This window comes from Miniopterus natalensis, chromosome 7, assembly GCF_054644295.1.
Source record: "Miniopterus natalensis isolate mMinNat1 chromosome 7, mMinNat1.hap1, whole genome shotgun sequence".
In the NCBI taxonomy this organism is placed as follows: Eukaryota; Metazoa; Chordata; class Mammalia; order Chiroptera; family Miniopteridae; genus Miniopterus; species Miniopterus natalensis.
The window spans coordinates 67,560,876-67,584,728 of NC_142087.1; the positions used below are offsets into that span (position 1 = coordinate 67,560,876).

At 40.1% G+C, this 23,853-nt stretch overlaps 1 protein-coding gene across 1 annotated transcript in view; it reads left to right on the plus strand.

The window, feature by feature from the left end:
• The window catches only part of WDR7 (WD repeat domain 7), a 273,398-nt gene that overhangs the window by 171,831 nt on the left and 77,714 nt on the right, over nucleotides 1-23,853 (plus strand). Inside the window, exons 22-23 of the mRNA XM_016223510.2 lie at nucleotides 12,440-12,626; nucleotides 22,801-22,918. Of these exons, the coding sequence (XP_016078996.1) occupies nucleotides 12,440-12,626; nucleotides 22,801-22,918 (305 nt within the window). The remainder of the gene's footprint in view (nucleotides 1-12,439; nucleotides 12,627-22,800; nucleotides 22,919-23,853) is intronic.

Consider the following 23,853-nt stretch of genomic DNA (forward strand, 5'->3'; position numbering starts at 1 on the left):
TTAGATGAGGGGACAAATACCCAGTTTAAGTTACCCAAGATCAAACTGGCATCAAGTTGTCGATTTGGGATTAGAATCCAATTCTTACTTCGTAGCCCTCTACTGCCGTCCACGGGCTTTCAGTCACTGGGGAGAGGAGGGTCGCTTTTGCCTCCTAACTAGAAGGGACGGGGCAGGTGTGGAGTGGGAACATACCCGAATCACCCAGAGGACTTGCTCAGGTTACACCCATGGCTCTCTGCTCCCGACCTGCCACAGTAAGACAGGGTTTGCCAATGTGTCATGTTCTTCAAGTATGTTGGGATAGAAACACAAGATTGAATGTATTGTTCTGCAATACACTGCTTAGCTATGAAGTTATTATATAAATAACTGTATCAAATTAAATCCATACATGGATGTGAAGTCTTAAAAATACTTTGACAGTCTTATTTATTTTTCTTTATTGCTCCTAGACAGTTTAAAAGTATTTGGACATTTTTATATGCTCTGTGTGTAATATAAGAAGTAAATAATACTGTAGCCTGTCTTCCAGGTTATACTTGGCCACCAGTGACAGTAGAACAACAGGAAAAAAGCTTTCCTTACTTTAGTTTGCAGTGTTACTTCTATTGAAAATGAAGACTGGTTTATAGTACTTTGCAATCTAAATTTGATCATGTAAAAGAATTAATAAATGAAAATTAAGCCACACATAGCTGTTTTTCAAATTTAGTTCAAAGAAACTATATTGAGGGAAAATTTTTAAAATACATTAGAACCATACACTAGCCAATAAGGTGTGAGGCAGCTAATTACTTCCTGCCCCTTTCGAAATTACTCAGCCTGAAAAAGATAGTGCGTATTGATTTACTGTATAGTAAACGTCCCAAGCCTCTCCTCTGACACCCAGACACGCACAGCACACATTCGCGCCAGTGGTGGCGAGGAACTGCGCGTCTCACCACTTCTTTCATCAAACTTGCGTAAGAACAAAAGTGGAGTGGAACGTTTCCCTCCCTTGTAAAAGAAAATAGCGTAAAATTATGAAAATGTGTAAAATGAATGTCATCTTGAATTCATGATGTGTTTGCTTCAAAGCTCAAAAGAAAAACAAATATTTCAAAGGAAACATACATATTTCCTGATAGTGTAGTATCAGTTAATCTATAGGCATAGATTAGTATCAATTAACAGATTTATATGCATATGTAATATTAGAAGCAATGTCAAAACAGCTTATGTTTGATCGTTTGGGGGGAAACTTAATTATAAATATTATGCAAATTGCAATTGTGGTCTTCAGTATGGTTTTTTGCTTTATTTCAGGAATAGTCCACTAATCCAGAGAGTAGGCATTTTACTCATAAATGTTGCATTTTAACTCATGGATTCTGTCCTACCATCTGTGACTTTTCTGTAAGCATCTAATGTTTTTTTCAACATAGACTTTGCAATGCTAGTTTGGGTTGTCCTAAAGCCAAATCGGTAAAATTAGCAAGAAGTTTAAAAAAAAACCTGGAGCAAGCTGCTCTGAAGGATAATTTGTACTAATGTCAACATATATTTCAGAACGGTAGTACTATGTGTATGTTTTTTGTCTTAAATGAATATAAATTATTATGTATGATTTTAATTGTGATCTTGGTTGCCTCTATAACCAAGATAGTCAGGAATTCATTGTATTATGGTAACTGGCCCTTTATTTTGAAGGGATCAGAGCATCCTTATTTGTAGAAGAAACGGAGTTTTGTAGTTGGAGTGACTTTTCCTTTGTCATGTCCTATGTTACTTACTATATTGCTATGTATGAGTTTTTAAAAAAAATACATATACCCCCAAGTAATTCTTTGGAAATATGTTTGCCCTCTCTCTTTGATGTTAACATTTAGTCCCAAAAGAGCTCTGTTCCAGCTTTTCATGGAGCTTTGCTGATGGCTGTCTTGTAAACCCACCTACACCCTTTCATCCCAGAATTCTCGGCGCCGGCTTGGGGGCTCTGGAAGGCCGCAGTTTACAGCGAGTCCCCATTCACAGCCACCCCTGGGTTAGATAATGGACGGAGAGGTTAAGAGCGAGGATTTCAACAGCTCCAATCAGCAGGGCTTTCGCGGGGCTAATTACCTCTTTACTGCGCTGACTCTAATGTGACATGTTTATTGCCTTAACTAACAACTCATTAGCTTAGTTGATGTTTTTGTCAATATTAATTCGTTCATTTAAGCCGAGTCAAAGCTTAAACAAAGATGTCCAGACTGAGAAACGGGCAGCAGAGTGACTCTTGTTTGTTCATCTTTTTTTTTTCTTCCTCCTTACTCCACTTCAATAAAATAAATGCGTAGAAAGGAAACATTTAGAGTGCTGGTATTGAGAATGTTGGTATTTGTCCATCTGCCTGCATGTAAAACAATTCTGAGTTTACGTTGCCTCTGGTTACTCTAGTCACCATATCGCAGCTAACTTTTTAGTGTCCACTAAGGGTAAGTCCCTCCCGTCTTGCACTACTTACTATAAAGGTTTAACGTTCAGTAGTTCCTTGTTCCAGTTGAATATTTTAGTGTGGTTATTAGAAAAGGGATCAAGTAATTTTTCATGTAATTTTAATCTCCACTAGACTACCTAGAAATTACTTGGTGATTTATTTTGTAATGATCACTACCTTACTTAGTCTGGGAATTATTTTAAAAGAAGGGGCAATTAGGAAGTTACCATTGAAACATTTGTGTTTTTTGTCATATTTTTGGTTAACATTAAATTTATGATATTTCTTGGAAAATGTCATTGTTTTGATTTCATGTATTTTTAATAATAATTAAATTCTAAAAGCTCTAGAGTAGTGCAAATTCATAAAATAACTGAGTGTGAGCCTTCTGATTGAGTGGTAAGTCAGTTACTTTGGAGATGTACTACATGCTGCGTGGTGTACAGATGACCAGAAAGGGTTAAGATGCATTTCTATCAGAAGTGATCAGCTGCAGGCTTAGGGGAGTTTCATCCCTGGAGAGGCCTGTCTGCCTTGAAGGCCAGAGACTCACTCTGGTCGGTTGGCTCCTGGAGGTGAACGGGCCCAGAGAAGGCTGATGGAAGCTATGCATAGAACATGGAATACTACTTTATTCATTTTCAGTGAGAAATACTATATCAGAGATACTCATTTATTTTGTTTCTCATTGTATATCTATAGAAGGATGCTAAATTATTGGTGGTCATAAGAATCAAAGTATAATGGTGTCCATTCTATAATAAATACTCTGACTATATTTACCTTCCCTTCTTTCCTTGGCTACCATTCTTTCCTCAATCTGTTTCAATCAGGCTTTTCTGCCTTTCACGCCACTGAAACCTTTCAATAAAATCATCAGTGACTTATGCATTGCCAAACCCAATAAGCAAGTCTTAGCCCTTGTCTCTGTCTCTTGATAGCATGTAATTCCAGCAATGTGGAAACTTGGAACTTTTCTTCCCTTGCTTTCTATGCCATTGCCCTCTCCTGTTTCTCCCACCCCGTTAGCCACCTGTACTCACTGTTGATGTTCCTCTTCTTTCCAACCTATGAAAGCTCTGCTGTACCTGCCCTCGTTCTCCAGGGATCACCACCAGTCCCATGGCTTCAAGACCATCTGCACATAGCGACTCCACATGCCTCGTTCATTTCACTCAGGCCTTTGTTTAAATGTCACCTTCTACAGAGTCCTTCCCTCCCTGTCACTTTCGACACTCTAACTCTGCTTTATTTTTCTTCACAGGACTTAGTACTACTTGACATATATATTTGTGCATTTGATTTTTATGTCCCAGTTAGAATGTAAGCTTCATGAGAGCCGACTTGTTTATCCTGCACTTAAAACAGTGCCTGGTACACAGCCTGCACTAGTAAATATCAAATGAGTAAAAGGATCGCTCAGCCAGTAGGTGCTAGAGCTGGAACTTAAACCCTCCTGTTCTACTGTCTCCTTCCCTCCCCACCTCCTGCTCATGTCATTCAATAATCCTACACCTTTTGAGAATAGGACATAGAAATGTTTGGACCACTCAACTAAAGATTTGGTAAATTAATGGATTTTTTTCCTTTTTATCTCTTAGACATCATGAACTTCTGTTATTTTACTTTTTTATTGCTGCCCTCACACTGTCAAACAGCACTTTTTACCTTCCATAGGCAGAAAAAGACTATATGCAGTAGATAACATTCTCTTGTTTGTTTATAGGAAGATAAGACTACCTCCAGTTTGAGTCTGCCATCCCAAATACATTAACTACCCAAAGCAAGATGAGAGTAAATTTCACTGTATATCACAACTTAGTTAATTTATAACTCAAAATAGAGCAGGAAAAAAATACTTTGAATAAAGGAGCTTTTCAATTTTATGCATTTCTCATTGTAGGACAAGAAACAGCTAATTACTTTGAATCGGGACTGTTTTGATTAAGCTAATATTAGATTAATGAGTTTTAAAATATCTTCATCAAATTAATTTCCTAATTTAACAAAGTTATTTTATGTGTTTTACTAAAAGAAAATGATGACTTGCCTTTTATGCCATGCAGGATGTTAGAAGTTTAAAAGCAGTTTTTAATAACTGCACTAATGCAAAACATCTAGTTGTAGAAATGTTTGTTAATTATTCTATGTCCATGAACAATGCACCCTGCATCGGAATTATTTTTAATCAGATTAAGTACCTGTATAAAGCAGAGGAATGGAATTCTAGACATCACTCTACCATCCTTGTTTTTTGATGGACATTAGCAAATGGAAAAGGGCTTCATTCTCTTGGTTACACTTTGAAATAAGTGGCCAATCATTATTAATTCATTTTGCACTCATTGTAATGGCATAAATCATCATAAATTCGTTTGGTTTGAAGTGCATAGAATATGTTCTCCCTCAGGAATTTCCTTGTAATTGAGCTATTAATTAATGTATTTTTTAATATGACCTTTTTTCCCTTCTCTACTATTTAGAGCCAAGGATGGTTAGTGGCCATTTCTTTATTCATAATTTTCTTTTAAATATGAGGAACAAGTTTGTCTTAACTATCCTAGGCCGGACCAATGCCCAAGAAAATGCTTATATATATCCCCTGTCGCAGTTCAGCAGTAATAATCATCAGTGATCTCTGAGAGCTCTTTGGGAAATTCTCTGAAATTCTATGATTTTATAATATTTCTAGTAAGAGAATTTCATTCTCCCTTGATAAATATGGTTTGACTATGGCTTCTGTTTTAATTTCTAATTCTTTTTAAAAAAATATATCTTTATTGATTTCAGAGAGAAGACAGGAGAGGGAAAGAGAAAGAGAGAGACATCAATGGTGAGAGAGTCATTGATCGGCTGCCTCCTGCACGCCCCCCACTGGGGATCGAGCCCGCAACCCAGGCATGTGCCCTGACCGGGAATCAAACCGAGATCTCCCGTATCCTAGGTCAATGCTCAACCACTGAGCTATGCTCGACCGGGCTATTTTCTAATTCTTATCATTGCTCTCTATGGCCATGGTTTTCTGTGAGCATTGGCTGCCCTAAAGGCCAAGTTCCCTTGCCTTCAGCAAGGAGCCCTGCGCAGTCAAGGTCCCTGGTCCCCGTGTGATGCACTCTTTGCTCTGCATCTTTCCCCTCCAACCTCTTCCGCTCTCCAGGGCCTGTTCCTTCTTCCCAGCTGCTTAGAGAAACTGCCTGTGAGGTGTCCATGGGTTCCTGTGGGGGTTCATGCTTCAAAGGAAGCATCCTGGGAGGGGAAACTTAGCCCTCCCTACCCCCCCCAAAAAGGAAATAAAATTAAAAATGGACAGCTGGAGAAAAATGTTAAAATGTCACTGATTTTGTACGACATTTTAAGTGAATTTTTCTTATTTAGTGCTTTTTTTACGCAAATAGAAACTGGGTAAAAAAATACCTGATTCATGTTCAGATCATGGACATATCATGTTAGTAGGATCTGTAGTTGTATGGAAATAAAGGTTTGAGTTAGTTTTAAAGGTGTTCTGGTTAGTGGCTATAACTGGCAGTTGGCTCTGAGTATATGTGTGTTTTCAGTGAGTAAAAGAAGTCTAAAGTGTTATTTATCATCAAATGAATGATACTGAAAATAACACCCAATACCAAGACTAGAAATATCTAACTATAGTTCTTTATTTTTAACAGTGTTTTCATATACTAGGCATTCAGTAAATGTAGGGTACATTATGTGGTAAGCCTATGCTTTGTAATAAGGACAAATAAATACTCCAGAAAACAAATTAATTATTACCTGGTTAGTAGCCCTTGTGTGTGTGTGAGTAATGGCCTGTATAGTAATCTTCTAAAAGGGCTGCTCATTGTAACCAGCCAGATACTACAAATTTTTTTTAAATTGATGTTTTTTATTGGCCAGTTTATGATTGGACAACAATCATCTTAACAAAGCAAAACAACAGTATGTGTGTGTATGTGTGTATATATATACTTAGTCACAGTATAACACTGTCAGTCTTTTGACCACTATTTATATGGGCTCTGTTTTGCTATCTCTGTCCCAGTCCTCTTCTCATCTTTTGCATTTTGCTGTCACAGCAAAGAGTAAATATTTTCTTGCAGCTTTGCTCTTTTGTAGCACTTTTAAAAACAGCAAGATTGAAGTTGGAACACACACACAAAAAGCTTGAGATAAAATAGCACTAAAATATGAGCTACTGTTATCACTCTTGACTGCATGACAACAGAATTAGTCTCTCAGCTGCCAGAGGGTCTAAGTTAATTGTGATTTATCCAAGGCTGGATTTTTGTGCTTTCTGCTTTTTAAAGGGTTTTGTTTTGATTTGTTTTCCAGGGTTCTGAGGCTGTCTGCATTTTGGTAGTTCATTTGGACATTTGACTAGATTACAGGGGTTGTGGTGATGGAGGGCCTGCTACTCGCCAAGTTCCCACTACAAAGCTGCCAGAGTATCTGTACTACTCAGCTGCCTTACAGTTAAGAAAGACCAATCTGGTAACTTGACCTTGAATACGGTCCCAGGTTGACTTGAATAATGTTGAACTTCACCCTGTAACAAGTTGAGTTAGGAGCCTCTTGGCAGTCTCTGTCATGAGCCAGTGAGAGTAGGATAATTATAGTGGGAGAAGGTACCCTTGTAGTTCCTTGGGACAGTAAATGTGTTATAAATAGCAGTTGTTTCCAAGCTTTTCAATGTCATGGGCCAGTAAAATTTCCAAAAATAAGATGTGAGGGTATTTAGCAGTGTTTTAAATTTTTTATGTTGCTGAGTACAAACATTAAAAAAAATACTCTTCATTTTATTAAAAAAAAAACTTTTATTCACCAAAAAAGTAGTAAGAAAATAACCTTAGAATAAGCACTCCTTTAAGTTGAATAAATTTAGGTTTATGAAAAGGACTTATTATTACATTGTTTATACTTTTATCATTTCACTATACAACCATGGAAATTTTGCCATGGGCAAAGTATTTGGCAGACTCTTGGATGTTTCTGATCTGTGTATAATTTTTTGACTGTGCTGAGTGTATATAGCATAAAGTAATTTTTAGTATTTGCCAAAGCAACAATATATATTAAGTACTTACAGACTATAAGGCATTGTGCTAAGCCTATGACAAACATAAAAGTATTTTTTTAAATTTTCATATGTCCTAGGGAACTTTATTAGCAGATGGGAAAGGGTAATAAAATAAAATGAAAATAAAGGAATAAAATTAGCTTTAGACAATAGAACAAATTCCAAGATATGCTTTACTGTTGTTTGCTAAATGTATGGGAGGTAATTGCTACATTAATAATAATAATTTCATTCTAACATAAGCAGGAAAGATGTGACAGAAATTTCTACCTACCTGTGCAATACCATTCTCCCCTTCCCTGTGAACAAAACCTCAGTTGTTTTGAAGATGGCTGTGCACCCAGCTAACAAACTGCATTTCCCACCCTTCCTTGAAACGAGGGGAATTATTACATGATGTGATACTGGCCGATGAAATATAATCAGATTTAAAAAGGGGCTTGACTTACCTGGCACATGACCTCTTCCTGCCTAGAAGGTGGACGCAGTGCTGGATGTGCAGTGAACAATTTTGTGACCATGATGCAACTAAGTTACAGCCAAGGCAATTAGAGGAACTTGGTATGGTTATATTTAGGTGTTGAACCAGTTATAACAACCTTCTCGTTGTGTGAGAAAAGATAAAACATATAATTTATTTAATCTGTTTTGCAGACACTGGTAACTGCAGCTTCAATTATTTCATAATTCAGATGAAGGAAGAGCTTGATTATAAAGGATATACTTTTGAATCCGTAGTTGGGTCGAGTGTCATGAATAAAACATCACTGTAAAGTGTACTGGTTATGACTCTTACCCAGGCCTACAGCTAACCACTTGCCTACTATGGTTCTCAGTTATCTTATCCAAAACATAGGAATAGATCAGATTTTTCTAAAGTCCTTTTAATTAGAAAATTCTATAATTCTATTTAATCCATTTGGCTAGGGATAAGTGGATCACAATTAAAAAGACAGTGGGGCTTGTCTGTTTCTAATCACAAGACAACCTGAGTATTGATTTCTAAAATGAAAATCTGATCTTACCCCTTTGTGATCAGGCTCTAAGAGCCTGTCCTGCCTCACGTCTCATCATCTTTGCCCTCTCTCCCCATTGCCCACTGTCTCAAACCCTTTTCCCCCACCAGTATGTTCAGCCATGGTGACCCTTGTGGAATCCCTTAGTTCTGCTATATTCTTGCTCATTTCCTGGTCTTTAGACATGCAAGTCTCTCTGCCTGGAGTGTTTTCTTTCCATGCTCCTCTCTTTGAGAGGCCAGCTTCTTTAGGTTTTGGTATAGAGTCACCTTTCCCTGGAAGCCTTCTCATACCCCTAAGATGGGGTTAAGGGCCTCTATTAAATTCTGTCTTGATAACTTGTGCTTATAAATATAACACTGTTCATACATAGTATATTCAAATTACCTGGTTGCTCACCTGTGTCTGAACTAGGATGAATTTCCTTGAGGCAAAGAACTTACCCCCTTTTGTTTCCCCAGCACTTAGTACAACATAGCAATACTCTGTGAAGAGTCATTATATGAATCTTTGGATGAATAGATTGGGACCAGATTGTGGGAAGCCTTGAATGAATGTCAGGCCACTTTCTTGAATTTTTTAATACTGCCACTAGAGAGCTTTTATGAAGGAATTAGTTATGATGGGGGATGATAGCATCGTTGCCCACCTTGCTTACTCCGTGAGGCACTGTGGAATAATGGGGCATTTACGTAAAATAAGTCAATTTTTACTTCTGTACAATGTTAGATTCCATCCTATACAGGTTCAGTCTTTATTGGGTAACCAAAGACTTAAGAAAATTCTGACAGATAAAGTTCAAATTAATAAAACTCTCCAGTCATGAGACTTTTTCTCTCTGTAGGGAAGCGACTGTCATTACCTTCATTTTGGCTTTTTCATCGCCTGGTCCATTTTGCAGAACACCTGCATCATATGGAATTATAAGTTAAACTGACCCTAAATTAGAGAATATAAGTTGAGAAAAGCATAAATATATCTATCCCTTTTTATTATCATACCAGCATCTCTTAAAGGTTGATTCCTTAGTATCAGCAGGAAGAACATGTGATCAGGAAGTTCGAAGTCTTAGGCTTCCTAGGTTATTCCTTCAGAACATCAGTGTCATAAATGCCCATAGCATTAAAGTCGTAAGGTTCCTATTAACAAGGCTAGAAACCAAAAGGTAAACTTGAAAAATCCTCTTCATCTTCTATTTTTTACATGTTTTCTTTGGAAGAAGTTGTGAGAGACAGATGTGGAATTGTAACATTTGTATGTCGTTATAATTCCAAAACAGATCATTGTAGAAAAGCATCATATTTTCCTAGTAGATTGAAAATGTGTGTTTAAATAGGCATTTTTCACTCCGCTTCTCTCGATGTCCCACACCTGGCCTGCCAGACTGTGGGTGTGAGACCTTTACTGTCTGTTACCTAGAGACTTTGAGGAGAATAAAGGAGAGATGTGGGAGGAGAGTTTTGCTGGAAGTGACTTGGAGGGAGAGGTGGCGGTGCTGCTGGGGCCTGTCTGTCCTGCTGACCTGCGCACCCTCTCTGTGAGGGTGCGTCACACTTGGCCATGGCCATGGCAGGGCCAGGGCTCTTTTGGAGAACCCTGACTATTTTTCCCCTTCCTGCCATCTCATTGGAGGGCAATGATCGCATCCCCTAGGCTGTCCTTTCCTCTTTGTCAGGAAAATGATGGAAAATATCCAGAAATTGACCACTTATTGTTTATTATTGCTCTCTGGAAAAAATTGTCAGAGTGGTGAGGAAGCTGCCTCTAGAGTTCACACCACAGAGAAACCAGCCAGTCCTGAGTATTGCCAGAGTGCTCCCACCTGACAGGAATACAGACCTGGTCGAGTGCAGTTAAGGAAAATGATGATCGAAATGCTATAAAACGTTGTACTTAGGAAACTTGACTTCCCCTCTGCAATATTACTTACCCAGGAAACACGCCAGGGAGCCCTAGCCCTTAGATTGGACGCCTGCTCTGAGCAGCGGTGGAGGCTTCTCTGCAGCTCCTGCGACTTTCTGGAAGTAAAGAATAAACAAAGTGGTAGATTTCCTGACATTTGAAATATTATTCTGACAAACTGGGGCAGGGAGCTGTGTTAGAAATGTACATGCTGTAAAGGCAGATCTAATTTAAACTTTAGTTCCATAATGTGTGCAGAGCTCTGTGCTTGATGGTGTGGGAGATGCAAAGTTATATGAAACACAGTTTCTACCCTCAGGGAGCTAGTAAACGAGCTGAGGAAAAGGGAAATGCACAGAAGTACTTATATTTAAAAATCTCCTGGGGTAAAGGCCACATACGTGCTGGCAGAAAATGGCCAACAATGGATGGATCACTCTTTTTAAGGAGTTTATAATTTTGCGATCCACAAAACTTGAAGCTTTCCATGTTACATTTACATGGCTGAGCAGGAGAATGAAATTTACAGATGCAGGCATGAATGAAGTGTGCATTGGGGGCTGTTTCCCAAGGAGGCTTTCCTTATGGGTACCTTTCTAGTTTACTGCAGACGTTGTTAACACAAGGTCCGTGACCTCCTGAACATTTTTGTGCAGAATTTGGTAGATCGGTACACATAGGTAGTTTCCTGGGGAAGGACTGATGGCTTTCAGCAGATCCTTGGATGGTTCTGTGCCCGAGAGGTTCAGGTCTACTGATCTGCAGACTGCAGTCAGACTCCTGACCTGGCTCGGCGGTGCCCTTCACCTCTCTTCACCTGCATTTAGGTCCATTCTCACTTAACAGTGAGTCAGCTATAACATAAGTGTTTTTCTTTGTTGACTGCATTAAAGTTTATATGTCACATTCTTAATTTTGAATCAGACCAGTTCAACTTTTTCATCATGAGCCCTGACTGCCGGTTATTGACATTCATTTCCCACTTGGGCGCTTCAAGAGAGGTAGCTATTATTACCCCCATTTTACAGACAGGGAAACTGAGGCTCATGGAGTGCTTTCCTAAGCCTACCCCCTAGTAAGTTATGAAACTGTGGTTCATTCTCTGTCTTAAATATGAAGCCCATGCTCCCCTATCCAATATACTATTCTATGATTTATAAACTGTTCCATCTCTTCCCCTCAAAAAACAAACAAACAAAAAACCTCTTCTAAATTGCAGTTTGCTCTTCACAGTCCACAAACACAGTCATGTTTTTCTTTTTGAAGTGTCACAATGCCTTTTGAAGTGGATAGGCTTTTGCAGCTTAATCGCCACTAGGCACATGTATACAAACTGTCAGCCTTATCTTCACCAGAAAGCAGGACACGTTAATTAAAATCTAGATCATTTCAACAGATTTAAATGTCACATAGAGCTGTTTCTAATGTAACCAACTTGCATGAAGAATTTCTTGCACACCTGACAGCATCGTACTCAATCAGAACACAGAAGGTGGAGGGGACACTTTTTCACGCACCCGCTCCATCCCTCCATCCCTCACCCGGTGGGTGAACATGGTCTGTAATGAGATGTGTCACCGGTGGGAAGTGTTTGACACATGAACTCTGTTAGATGCAGAAGAAAGGTGAAGAAATACCATATTCCATCATTTGAAGCCATCTCCATTTTGCAGAATGCCTAGTAGGGAGAAACACTGGAAGTTTAGGATCACTGATATGTGTTGAAATCATGTATACTTATATGTAATTTTTATGGAATTAAAACACTTCAGAACATGGTATAAGATATTGTAACTTAAGTTATCCCTCTAAACTACGTGGCTGAGCATACCGTAAACTCGAGATCTTTTATCATCTTATTGTTCAAAACCCTTTTCCAGTTAAAAAAGAAAGAAACCCAAAGTGGTTTATATTTTAAAATACGCTTCAAAGAAAACATCACAAAAGTAAAATTACTTTATTGCTCTGCCTTTTATTTTGTAATTTTAGGCAAGGCACTGACGTTTCTTCTGCTCCAGCCACCAAGCCCCAAACTTCCTCCGCACAGTACTATCCGGAGAACAGCCATCGACCTGATCGGACGCGGGTTCACAGTGTGGGAGCCATACATGGATGTGTCTGCTGTCCTGATGGGGCTGCTGGAACTCTGTGCTGATGCTGAGAAGCAGCTTGCCAAGTATGTGCTCAATTCCAGTTAATTTAACTGGCTTTTGTTTCATTGTCATCGATTACTCTTTATAAATTATGTTTTTAATAGAAAAATAAACAAATGTCTCAATATGTGAAGTTTTGGATATGGACAGTGAAAGGGAAGGATGTTCCTGTAATTTTAACACCACTAGGATTTAGTGTGGAGCCAATGAATGATCAGCCAGTACCAGTTCTAAAATTATTTATTGTGATTACTAGCTAATAATAGTATTAGCATATCATTTATAAAGAAAATTTTGTACACACACACACTTGCCCAAAATGTTTTACTGATAGAATATGTATGTGGCCAAATAGTTTGGGGAATTATTTCTTTACACTCGTTTTAATTTTTAAATCAACTTTATTGAGGTTCTGTTTGCACACAGTGAAAGACCAGTCCTAGGAGGTTGCAGTGATCCAGGGAAGCAATGATGAGAGCAGTGGAATAGGAAGATGAGCTGAGGGCATTGCCAAAATGAAATAAATGGAAACACTTGGTGACCGGTGGCTGGGCGTTGGGGGATTGGTGTTGACTTGAGAACTCATCCTCCTGATTCTTGGAGGAAGCCTTTTCTGTGTGTGGTGCAGTGTGCATAACATGAAACTTGCCACGATACTCATCTTAAAGTATGTAATTCTGTGACATTTAGTACATTCACAAGGTTGTGCAGCCATCACCGCTATCAAATTCCCAGTAGTGGTCACTCAAAATGGAACCTCCTTACCCATTAAGCAATTACTCCCCCCCCCCCCCCAGTTCCTGGCAGTCACTAATGTTTTTATGAATTTGCCTATTCTGAATATTTCATTTAAGTGGAATAATGCGATATGTGGCCTGTTGTGTCTGGCTTCTTTCACTTACCATGTTTCCAAGGTTCGTTTATGTTGTAGCATGTTTCAGCACTTCCTTTTTATAGTTGGATAATATCCCCTCCTTGGCCCCACTACATTTTGTTTTTATCCATTTGCCTGTTGATGGGCATTTTGGTTGTTTCCACCTCCTGGCTGTTGTGAGCAGTGCTGCCATGAACACGCATACACAGGTATTTGTTTGAATACCTATTTTCATTTATCTTGGGTAAATACCTAAACTGGAATTGTTGAGTCATGGTCATTCCATGTTTAACATATTATTGAGGAGCCTGTTTTCCACAGTGGCTGCACCATTTCACACCCCTACCAGCAATGTGCAAGAGCTCCATTTTCTCTGCACCCTCAGCAACGCTTATTTTCTGGTTATGAGTGTGAATTCCTCCTAGAGGTAGAAATTCTTGAACTGCCCCGTGACACCTTTCTCAATGTAAATGGGATCACCTCTTTGATTTTTCTCAATGATTAGAATTTCCTTCTTATCATTGTTCCCCGCCCTGTTTCTTGGTTGCCTCCCTCATGCCCCACAGTTCTCTTCTGTCCCAACGTGCTTTGGGCTGTCGTCTCTCGGACGGCTGCTCTACACTCAGAAAGTGGAGACCAGAGAAACAAGTGAGGGCTAGAGTTGAAGGTTTGGCTTTGTCTACAGATGGACCCTCCCAGCGCCAAATCCCAAAATAGATTAGCAGGAGGAAGGTTTTTATTTCAAACATAGGCAGCTGTCCTCCCCTGTCACCTCATGTCTCCTCTCCTAAACTTCACCTCGCTGTCTCCCTAGTTCTGTGCCCTTCGGCAGATTACTCCACCTCTCTGCCTCAGCTCTGTCTGCAAGAGGGGCTAACTGAAGCACCTGCCTCAGAAGGTTGCTGTGAAATAAGTCTATATTTGCAAAGTGCTTAGAAGAGTATTAGCGAATATTAAGAGATGAAACGGATGTTACCTGTGTGGTGGTAGCACAGTGGGGATGCAGTTGCCCTTGTCATTGTCCTAGTGCTCAGTAGACCAGGAGCTGCCCATTTCTAGAATGAACAGTTGGACATGATGGTGGCCAGGACAGTTTATGGATACCGAAGGTCGGGAAGTTCTCGATTGACGTTAAGAGTTAGGAGGGGATGTGAGCCCGTGAGCTTGCAGCAATAGTAAGAGGCATCTGGGCTTTGTTCAGAGCCCCAGAGTGTATTTCCAGTCTTTGCCCTCTCCTGGCGGCAGTTGCCACGGGCAGCTTCCAGAGAGTCCAGTGTCGCTGCTGTGACCACACAGCTCCCCAGGTATCTTAGGAAGCCTTTAACATTTTCTGATTGTCTAAAATTTTACTTTGACATAATATTTTAAATTATTTTCAAATCTGATCTAAACACAGTTTCAACAGTATCCACTCTTGTTTTGTAGCCTGGGAAGAGAAATGATGGTTTTTTATTTTAGGTGTGTTATTATTTTGTTTTTAAATGAATTTACATGACACTTGTATCAGAAGATAGAAAGATGCACTTGTGTTTTATCTACATGTAGTATGTCTGCAGACACAAATACTGTAGTTTTCAGTAGGTAATTTACACCTTGCTAATATCCTTTTCTGTCATGAAGATTAGTATGACTGTGTATATGCCGCTCTGAATAAATGAATGCATCAGCATTTAGCCTTGAGGAGTTCAATGTGATTTTCATCGTGATAAATTGCATAATAAGCAAGAAAATGTTTGCTTATTAATCTGTAACAAGATTTAGATTGAAAATGGCCTATTCCACCCGTGACACACTCGGCCCAGGCTGCAGAAGGCTGAGCCTGGAGAAAGGGAGCGGGGCGTGTGCGGGGCTCCCGCGCGTCTCACACTCACGGTGCCCTCCCGCCGCCCCCCTGCCTACTTCACTGCGGGCACTGATGACGGTGCTCCGCCGCCTGCTTCTGACTGCGATGTTAAGCCCGCTTCATTAAGAAGCTCATGCTCTGTAAAATTTCAGTTCATGTTTATTGAAAAAGAAAACACGCAGGCAGTGGCTCCCTCCTTCCCATTCTTGTGAGTTTATGAGGGGCGGGGCGTGAGGGACGGGCCTGCTACCTGGCCTGGAGAATGCCTCTTATGGCAGCTTCCCTCTTCCTTCCTCCTGCATATCAGCATCCTCTCTCAGAGGAGACTCCTGGGAGGTCTGCAAAAACTGTGTATGGCTCAAGATGAAGCAGGTGTTTTCCAGAATTTATAATGCCTTTATTTTAGAAATATGACTTGGAATTTTACATCTTTGAAATCAAAATCTCACCAGCTATTTTCTCATGTTTTCAAATATTTTGCCAAATTTTAAGCTATGTTTATTAATTAAGCAAGCATTTCTTGAGTAGCTAATGTGGAGAAGGGACGATGTTAGATAGTATACATAGCTGTAAAGTTGCAGAAAACAAAGACCCTGTCTCCAAGGCACTGCAGTCTTCTAGGAAAGCTGAGATCCGCCTGGAGAGAGCAGGATACGAAGGGAGGAGAGGAAAAGGCCTAGACGTCCGGAGCATGGGGAGAGATGGACAGCTGGGTGGTCCGGAAGGGAAGTGGGCAAAGAGGAGTTTCACATGGACCTTTCATTTGGATGATTATGAGGAGAGGAGGGGAAGGACAAGGGCACGCAGAAGGACAGAGATGGGCCAACATAGGTGTGCCCCAAAGATGCTGAATTGTGAAAGTAATGTTGCTTTTAAAGAATTTTACCCATTAATTCCTTGGAGAGCTTAAACTGTGGGATGCTCCCATTTAAACTCGAGCACAATTTCCTTCCCAGTTACCTCTGGGGAATAGGATTAGCGTCAGAGAGAACATTGGTTTTACCTTTTACTTTATAAAAAGAGTGCTAGTGAGTTTTCCCCTTCCTTGAGCACCTGCTGCATACCTAGCAGTGTGCAGAGAAATGGATAGGGAATGCAGTCCTCTCGTTGAATGCTTGCCACCTGTGAGATTTTGTGCTACACACTCCACAAGTGTTCCCATCTACACAGAGGGAAACTCAAGAAATGGGCTTTACCACCCCCATCTTGCAGATGAGAAAAATGTGAATCTTGTCTGTCGTTCACAGCAACACTGTGGTTGCTGAAAATGATGGGGTTCAAACCCGGGCCTCACTGACTCCAACAGCCATGCTTCTAACTCTGGACCACCTGCATTCAAAATCTAACACCCACAGAGTTACAGACCAACCAAGTACTATATTAAAAACAGCCTAATAAAAGGATGGAGAGTGGTCAGCTCAGAATTTTCAGTGTACTTTCAGATTTTAAATATATATTTAATGAAATAATTTCCATCAAGAATGTTGTGCCTTCTACAAGTTAAAGGCCTATTTAAATATCAGGTAGGCTTCTTGACTGCCTATTTAAATATCAGGTAGGCTTCTGTATTATGCCAAATATTGAGTAGCTAATGTATAAGAATAAATATTCTTATTTATTCATAACTGTCAAGTAATTGACATGCAATACACATTTTAATAAGGCAATAGAATATTAGAGATTAAAATCTTCTTCAACAACATCTTATCCAATACCCTCAATATGCTATTAAGTAAAAATAAGGTTTAGAGAGATGAAACAACTTGTCCGAGGTCATGGTGGTACTATGAGAGCTATGACGATGACCTAGGTCTCCCTACTCCCTTTGCTGTGCCCATACCTTATGACTATGCCACCCTTTCTATGGCAGGTGACCCACAGGAAGAATCAGATGTGAGGGATTTTTTTAAATGAATCATTATGGGCAGCTTATTCATGATGAACCATTTAATTCAAAATAGAGGCTGCACTTCATTGAAAGCATAGGTTTAGTCATCCCTTGCTAGTTGTAGGAAAAAGAAAAATGTAGTATTATGTTTTGTTTTTTAAAAAAAATATATCTTTATTGATTTCAGAGAGAGGAAGGGAGAGGGAGAGGAAGAGAGAGAGAGAAACATCAACGATGAGAGAGTCATCATTGATCGGCTGCCTCCTGCACACTCCCAACTGGGGATCGAGCCCACAACCCTGGGCATGTGCCCTTACTGGGAATCAAACCTCGATCTCCTGGATCCTAGGTCGATGCTCAACTGCTAAGCCACGCCCCGTCATTATGTTTTTTACGGATCCATAAATTTGTTAGATCAGCACAGTTATGCACATATTGATAAAATGTTAAAAAAAAAAAGAAGACAATCCTCCTTTATAAAGGAGCTGAACAATCCTTGTGCTTTGGAAGGCTAGACTTACATTGATATGTGTTGTGGTCTGTGATTTTGGTTCCATTTTCCTAGTTCATGCTGCAGGACCCTTACCCTGAAAGGGAACAGCAGAGCAGTGCTGGCCCTGGCTGCTGAAGGTGGCCAGTCTCACTTCACACGGCCATGACCGAGGGATCTTAACAAATACCCAGGACCATTGCTTTTCCAGAATACTCAGTTTGCCAAGCAGTAAGAGAGAAACATGTACTCTCTGGAAGCTACTCATGGTTTGGTAACACACACATAAGCACTGTATGTTAGAAAGATTCCCTCTGAACTACATAGAGTTGGAGAAAATTTGGCTTTGAACTCTTTATAAAAAGAATATAAATGCCAACTGGGAATAGAGAACAGAAACATCATATAAATACTAAGGTGCTTTAAATTCTATATTCAAATGGTTTTTCCTACTCACATGACATTTATTTTTAATAGAAAGTTTATAATCTGAGGAAACCACTGAACTGAATCATGTCAACATAGTTTTATTCGTTGTGAATGTGTATAGCACATAGGAAATAGGTCTGAGAGATAGCACTGGTGGGAGGAATTGCCATCTTTGAGTTTAAGAAATTAATGTCACCTATGAATTAGCAAATTGAGGTCGAATGTGACAAGAGGAATTGAAGATTCCTTATTACATGAAAAATAATTGTTAGCACACCTGCTTTACCAGGAAGGGGCAAGCTGGAATTCCCAGGTGTTATGTAATTAAGTATGCATTTTCAAAGTAATGTCAGTGTGTGTCTTCCATGGGGAGTGTTTTCAATGTTCTCTTGCTGTTTGTACTGATCAGCTCGGGCTGCCGTAACAAAATACTTTAGACTTGATGACTTGAACAAAAGATTTGTTTCTCATTGTTCTGGAGGCTTGGAAGTCTCACATCAGGATGCTGGCAAGGCAGATTTCACTCTGAGGACTCCTCTTGGCTCCTGGGTGCCTACGCGGTTGTTGTGTCCTCACATGGCTTCTTTGTGCTCATGGCTGGGAAGAGAGAGACCCAGCGGGCTCTCTGGTGTCTCTTATAAGGACACTAATTTCATCATGAGGGCCCCACCCTCATGGCCTCATTTATCCCCAGTTATACCTCCCAAAGGCCCATCTCTAAATACCATCACAGCTTGGGTTAGGGTTTCATAATATGAAATTTAAGGGGGACCCAAGCATTTAATGCATAACTCTGTTGACTGTGATTTGTGAGCCATTCAATGGAAGTTTAAGTGGTTTTTCCCCTGAATATTCCCTTACAGTATTCCTTAATTTGACAGATGGGGAAGCCTGACAGTTGTAGACGGTGACATTTAACTGAAGTGGTCTTATATGTAACTTTTAAAATGCTTTTACCACAATGGAATAAGGATCAGAACAGGATTAATGAGCAGTCATGCAAGGAAAGGGCTCAGCCAGGGTGGACCATTTTTCTATTCATGTTTTTATTTCTAATATCTATCATCTCGAGTATTTCATATTGGATGTGTATACTGAAATGCTGAGTAAAATAGAGAGTGTGTCATGTCATATTCTTTTAGCATAAAGACTGAAACCAAAGGCCCACCTTATAAACCTGTGTAACAAATGATATGCATAACAGCCCGATAAGCAGAACCCGATGAAGAGTGAGTTCTGCATGTACATGCAGATCGCAGAATAAGGCAGACACCCCTTTAGTTTCAAACCTCTGATAATATGATCCTTCCTCATTAGTTAGAATCCCACATTGAAATATATCACTTGGATGCACTCTTGACTTTAAAGATAACTACATGCAGAATTAGACGGTGCCTGCTGGGACTGCCAGATCAATTACTTTGACTTCATTGCCTGGTCAATTCAGTCAAATAACTGGCTTAAGTGATTTTTTTCCTGCAGAATTTGCCAGGTAACTTCATCTAGTGCATAACTATTGAGCTACCACTTTGTCCAGGGCCTGTACTGGGCACTTTATGGGGAGAAACAGGATTAGAAGGCATGGTCCCAGTCAGTACAGAGTTCGTAATACAAAGCTAATTCATAATGTCTGCAGGATGGGAGTCAGGGCTAATGGCCCAGAATAAGCAGGTCTTGGTAGTGGTTGTTTTTGTTTCAACAGAAGGTAATTGAGTGCTATTGCAGTGGCAGAATATCATGTGGGCTTCCAGGAGAATTGATCAAAAGGGAGGGAAGGGGGAAGGGGAGAAGCAATGGCAAAATACTGCACCAGAAATAGGAACGGAATTTTAAGGACCAGCTTTGAAATTAGCATGCCTCAGAGCTTTGGTTGAAATACTGAGTTCTGAATTAGTGAAACTGGATTATGGAGGGCCTAGACTCTAGGCTTGGGGAATGTCCACGGGCGTATATGGCCCTCGGAATCATTTGGTCTGGTCCTGCCAAGGCCTCGCCAAAGAGAAGCAGTTCCAGTCATCATATTAGGGGTGAGTTAATGAAATGTTTGACAGAAGGCTATTTTTAAGTTAAAAATTGTGTATGGCCCTCGAATGATGTTACAAATATCCGAATGGCCCTTTGCAAAAAAAAGGTTCCTCACTCTATGCCCGAGTCTCACTTCAGGGAGTTTAAGATTTTTCTTAGAAGCAGTAGGAGCCACTGGAAGTGTTTAAGCAGGTTCACCATGAAATACAGTCGGTGCACTTGGAAGGTTGCCCTGGTAGTGGCGCATTTATTAGACCATAGAGGAGAGAGACAGGGTTTGTCTTCTTCCCTGAACTGTGCCTTGGCAACTCCTTTCCTTTATCACACTCACAATCCTCCCACTTTTACACTGTGGGTGCTCTAAAGGTCACTGCAGAGCCCTGACCTCAGAACAATGGATCTGTCCACACTGCAGGCCTGCCCCCAGACTGACAGATGCTGATGGTGGGGTAACCAGATGCACACATTGGCGCCTCCACTACATGTCCGCCGTTCCAGCTTCAACTGAATTCAGTGGGCAATACTTATAACTTAGGTCTTTGGTTCACCTCCTTCCCCATTTTTCTATAGCTTCTCTTCTATAATACCATCAATCCCCTCCGCCCTTTATTTTCTCCAAAGTTCAGCTATCCCAAAGACATTCCCGACTACCTTTGCCCCTCACAGATCTTCTCTGGACCTGATTTCTCCATGACATACTGATATCACTCACCTTGTAGGGCTGTCTGGGGGCAGATACAAGACGACATGCAATAGCCGCACCAAAGCCTGACTTCAAACCCAGACCGTGGGTTCCATATCCAGCTTCTTTCCTCTGAATCCTCCTTCCAGATGTGGGACAGGCTGCCCAGGAGACAGGCGCTCCTTTCCTGTGGCTCACTGCTCAGCAGGGATGCTGCTAAGGGATCATTTCCAACTCCAATATTCTTTGATTTTTATTGATCTTATGAAATTTGACTTAGGTTTGTTCAGATTATTCAATACATGTATCATTTTTGTTTGTTTCAGCCTGTCAGTATTATCAACACCCATTCGTTTGCATTGATGAGAAAAGAAAACATAGAATATCTGAACAGTTTAATGAGCATTTGAATGCCTTACGAGTTGACTTAAAATACGACCTAAACTTTACAATTATTAGGCATTCTAGCCCCAGCACTACTCACGAAGTAAACATTTCTTCTGCTGAATTCTCAGTATTAAAGTTTAATCCAGAGAAGAAACTCGCCAAGCCACCCGCCTTGCTTTCCTGCTGACCCTCTTTCCAGCCCCTACTGGGACTGCTGGCGTCAGGATCTCCCGTGGGGGTGACGCGCCCCCCAGTGCATGCCTTCTGTTTATTGTTCAGTATGTGTTTTTCCTCCCAGCTCACATCTTTCTTTTCAGTGGTAAACATCAGAGAAACACTCTCATCCTCTCTCTTCTGAGGTCCTGCTTTGACAGTTATATTCCCAAAGACTTAAGCAGCATAACAGCCACAAAGAAATTATAAGTAGAATTTTCTATAATCAACTTACTTTCTCTTAACAGTGATGAGGATGCCTACATGAGGCATCTTTATTTTCAACTAATACTCAAAATAGTGATTCGTAGATCAGTTATAGAAATACTGATCAACTTTTTGAGAATTTTTAGTAAACACAATCCAGTTTATACAGGCAGCACACAGACGTATTTAATTAGAGCAGGACACCTCTTCTTATAACTTCCCATGGGTATATAAATAGAAAAATTATCTAACTGTAACTGGAGGAAGAAACTATCATTGGGCCTCTTACTGAGGAACAAAATGCACCTTCTATACAGTTGATGTGTGAATCACACGCTGCACTTCAGTTACAAGTCAGTGCTTGTCTCAGTGGTCTATGTAAAGGAAGCTTGGAAACTGTGCTATCATTTGTACATTTTAGGGATGGCAAAGGAACATAAACATATCACTGTCCTATCAGGACATTCTCACAGTTTGGAAAGGTTTATTTTATCATGTACATATTCTTCTGGATAGCCCGGACAGTGACAGGCTGTCAGTTACTGTGATTTTTTTCATTATATTAAATAACTACTGGCAGAGCATGCTGATGCTTAGTGGATTGGTTTTAAAAGTATTAAGCGGGGGATTAAATTAGCTGTACTAAGGATATTCTAAACTACAAATAGTATACAAGCAAAAGTAATTTTGTCATTCTCAGTTCTTGTGATAATTTTAAGGACAGGAGTGAATTTTGCTCCCTTTCAGATAGGTGGTCGCAAATATAGCCTTGTAATGCGGCCTTATAAACAGATTACCTTTCATTTTTTTAAGGAAAAAAATTGGAAGATTCCCAGCAAAGTGTTTGTCCTTGCTCTTATTCTGCGCTTTGTGATACGTATTCAGTGCTAGTTCTTGATAATTTGTTAACAAGGCGTTTGTAACACTTTGGACAGATGCGCATACTGTTTTCAATCTTCACGGTTAATTATGCGATTTTGTATCTGATGCCAGAACACCCTGACTCCTAATCACTGCTCATTGTTGCAAGTCCATTATATTCTAACTGTTTGAGTGCTCCCATTGACCTTGAACTGACATTATAAGCTGTGTCTAATCTTTTCAGTCTATATTTCTAATGCTGCTTTTCTTTTTCCCCTTTTTTCTGATCCCTGTTTAGCATCACAATGGGGCTGCCTCTGAGCCCCGCAGCTGACTCCGCCCGCTCGGCCCGGCATGCCCTCTCTCTCATTGCCACGGCCAGACCACCCGCCTTCATCACCACCATAGCCAAAGAGGTGAGCGGAGCTTCAGAGCTCCATCCTCGCATTTAGAGGAATTACTGGAGATTGTGAGCTGTGCGCCCGTAACCACAAGTAATCCTTCCAGTTTGTTCTAAAACAATGCGAGTTAATAATTTTGTCCCGCAGCGAATGCATCTGTAGCTGTGTGCAGGCACACTGAATTCCACGGCGGGGCATTCATTACCACGTGCTTTTCTATTCACCTCTCTTCTAGAAGTTAATTCACTTGTAAATATTTAACAATAACTTTTCAATCTGACCTAGAAGACTTATTCAAAATATGAGGTGGGACAAAAGTAGGTTTACAGTTATGCATATGGAAAATAATACAATGATTAATAAATCATAATTCAGGGATAAACTGTATTCCATGTACCCACAACTGTAAACCTATTTTTGCCCTACCCTGTATGTTAAAGGTCTTTACATTTTATAAGTGTATCTACCTGTAATCAAAACCAGGCTTCTTATTTAACATTGGCTCTCCAACTGTAAACAAAAATGTAAGTCATAAACTTGCTAATTGTTTTTCCTATTCCATGTCACAAATAAAGACTTGAATGCCAATTGATTCCCACATTCTTAGTGTTCCAACTAATTGCCCACATCTAACCGAAACTAGTAAAGAACAATGAACCAATTACAGGATCCTTCCTGTAGGTCTTAGTAGTGGGAGGGACAGGAAAGGATGAAAGGGCCTGAATTTTTTTAAAGGTTTGTCCATTTCAGCGAGAGTAACGTGCTGACTCAGTGTCCATGGGGTATGGGCTCTGTCTGAGTTGGTTTTCCTTTAGCTGTGATGAATATTTAAAATACTAAATAAATACTCCTGAGTCCACTCTGATAACCTGAAACCTATTGGGCTTGGGTCTGCCCTGGAGGCATCCGTAATAGGCGTGCAGTAAATATTTTTGACGGGAAGGCAGCTA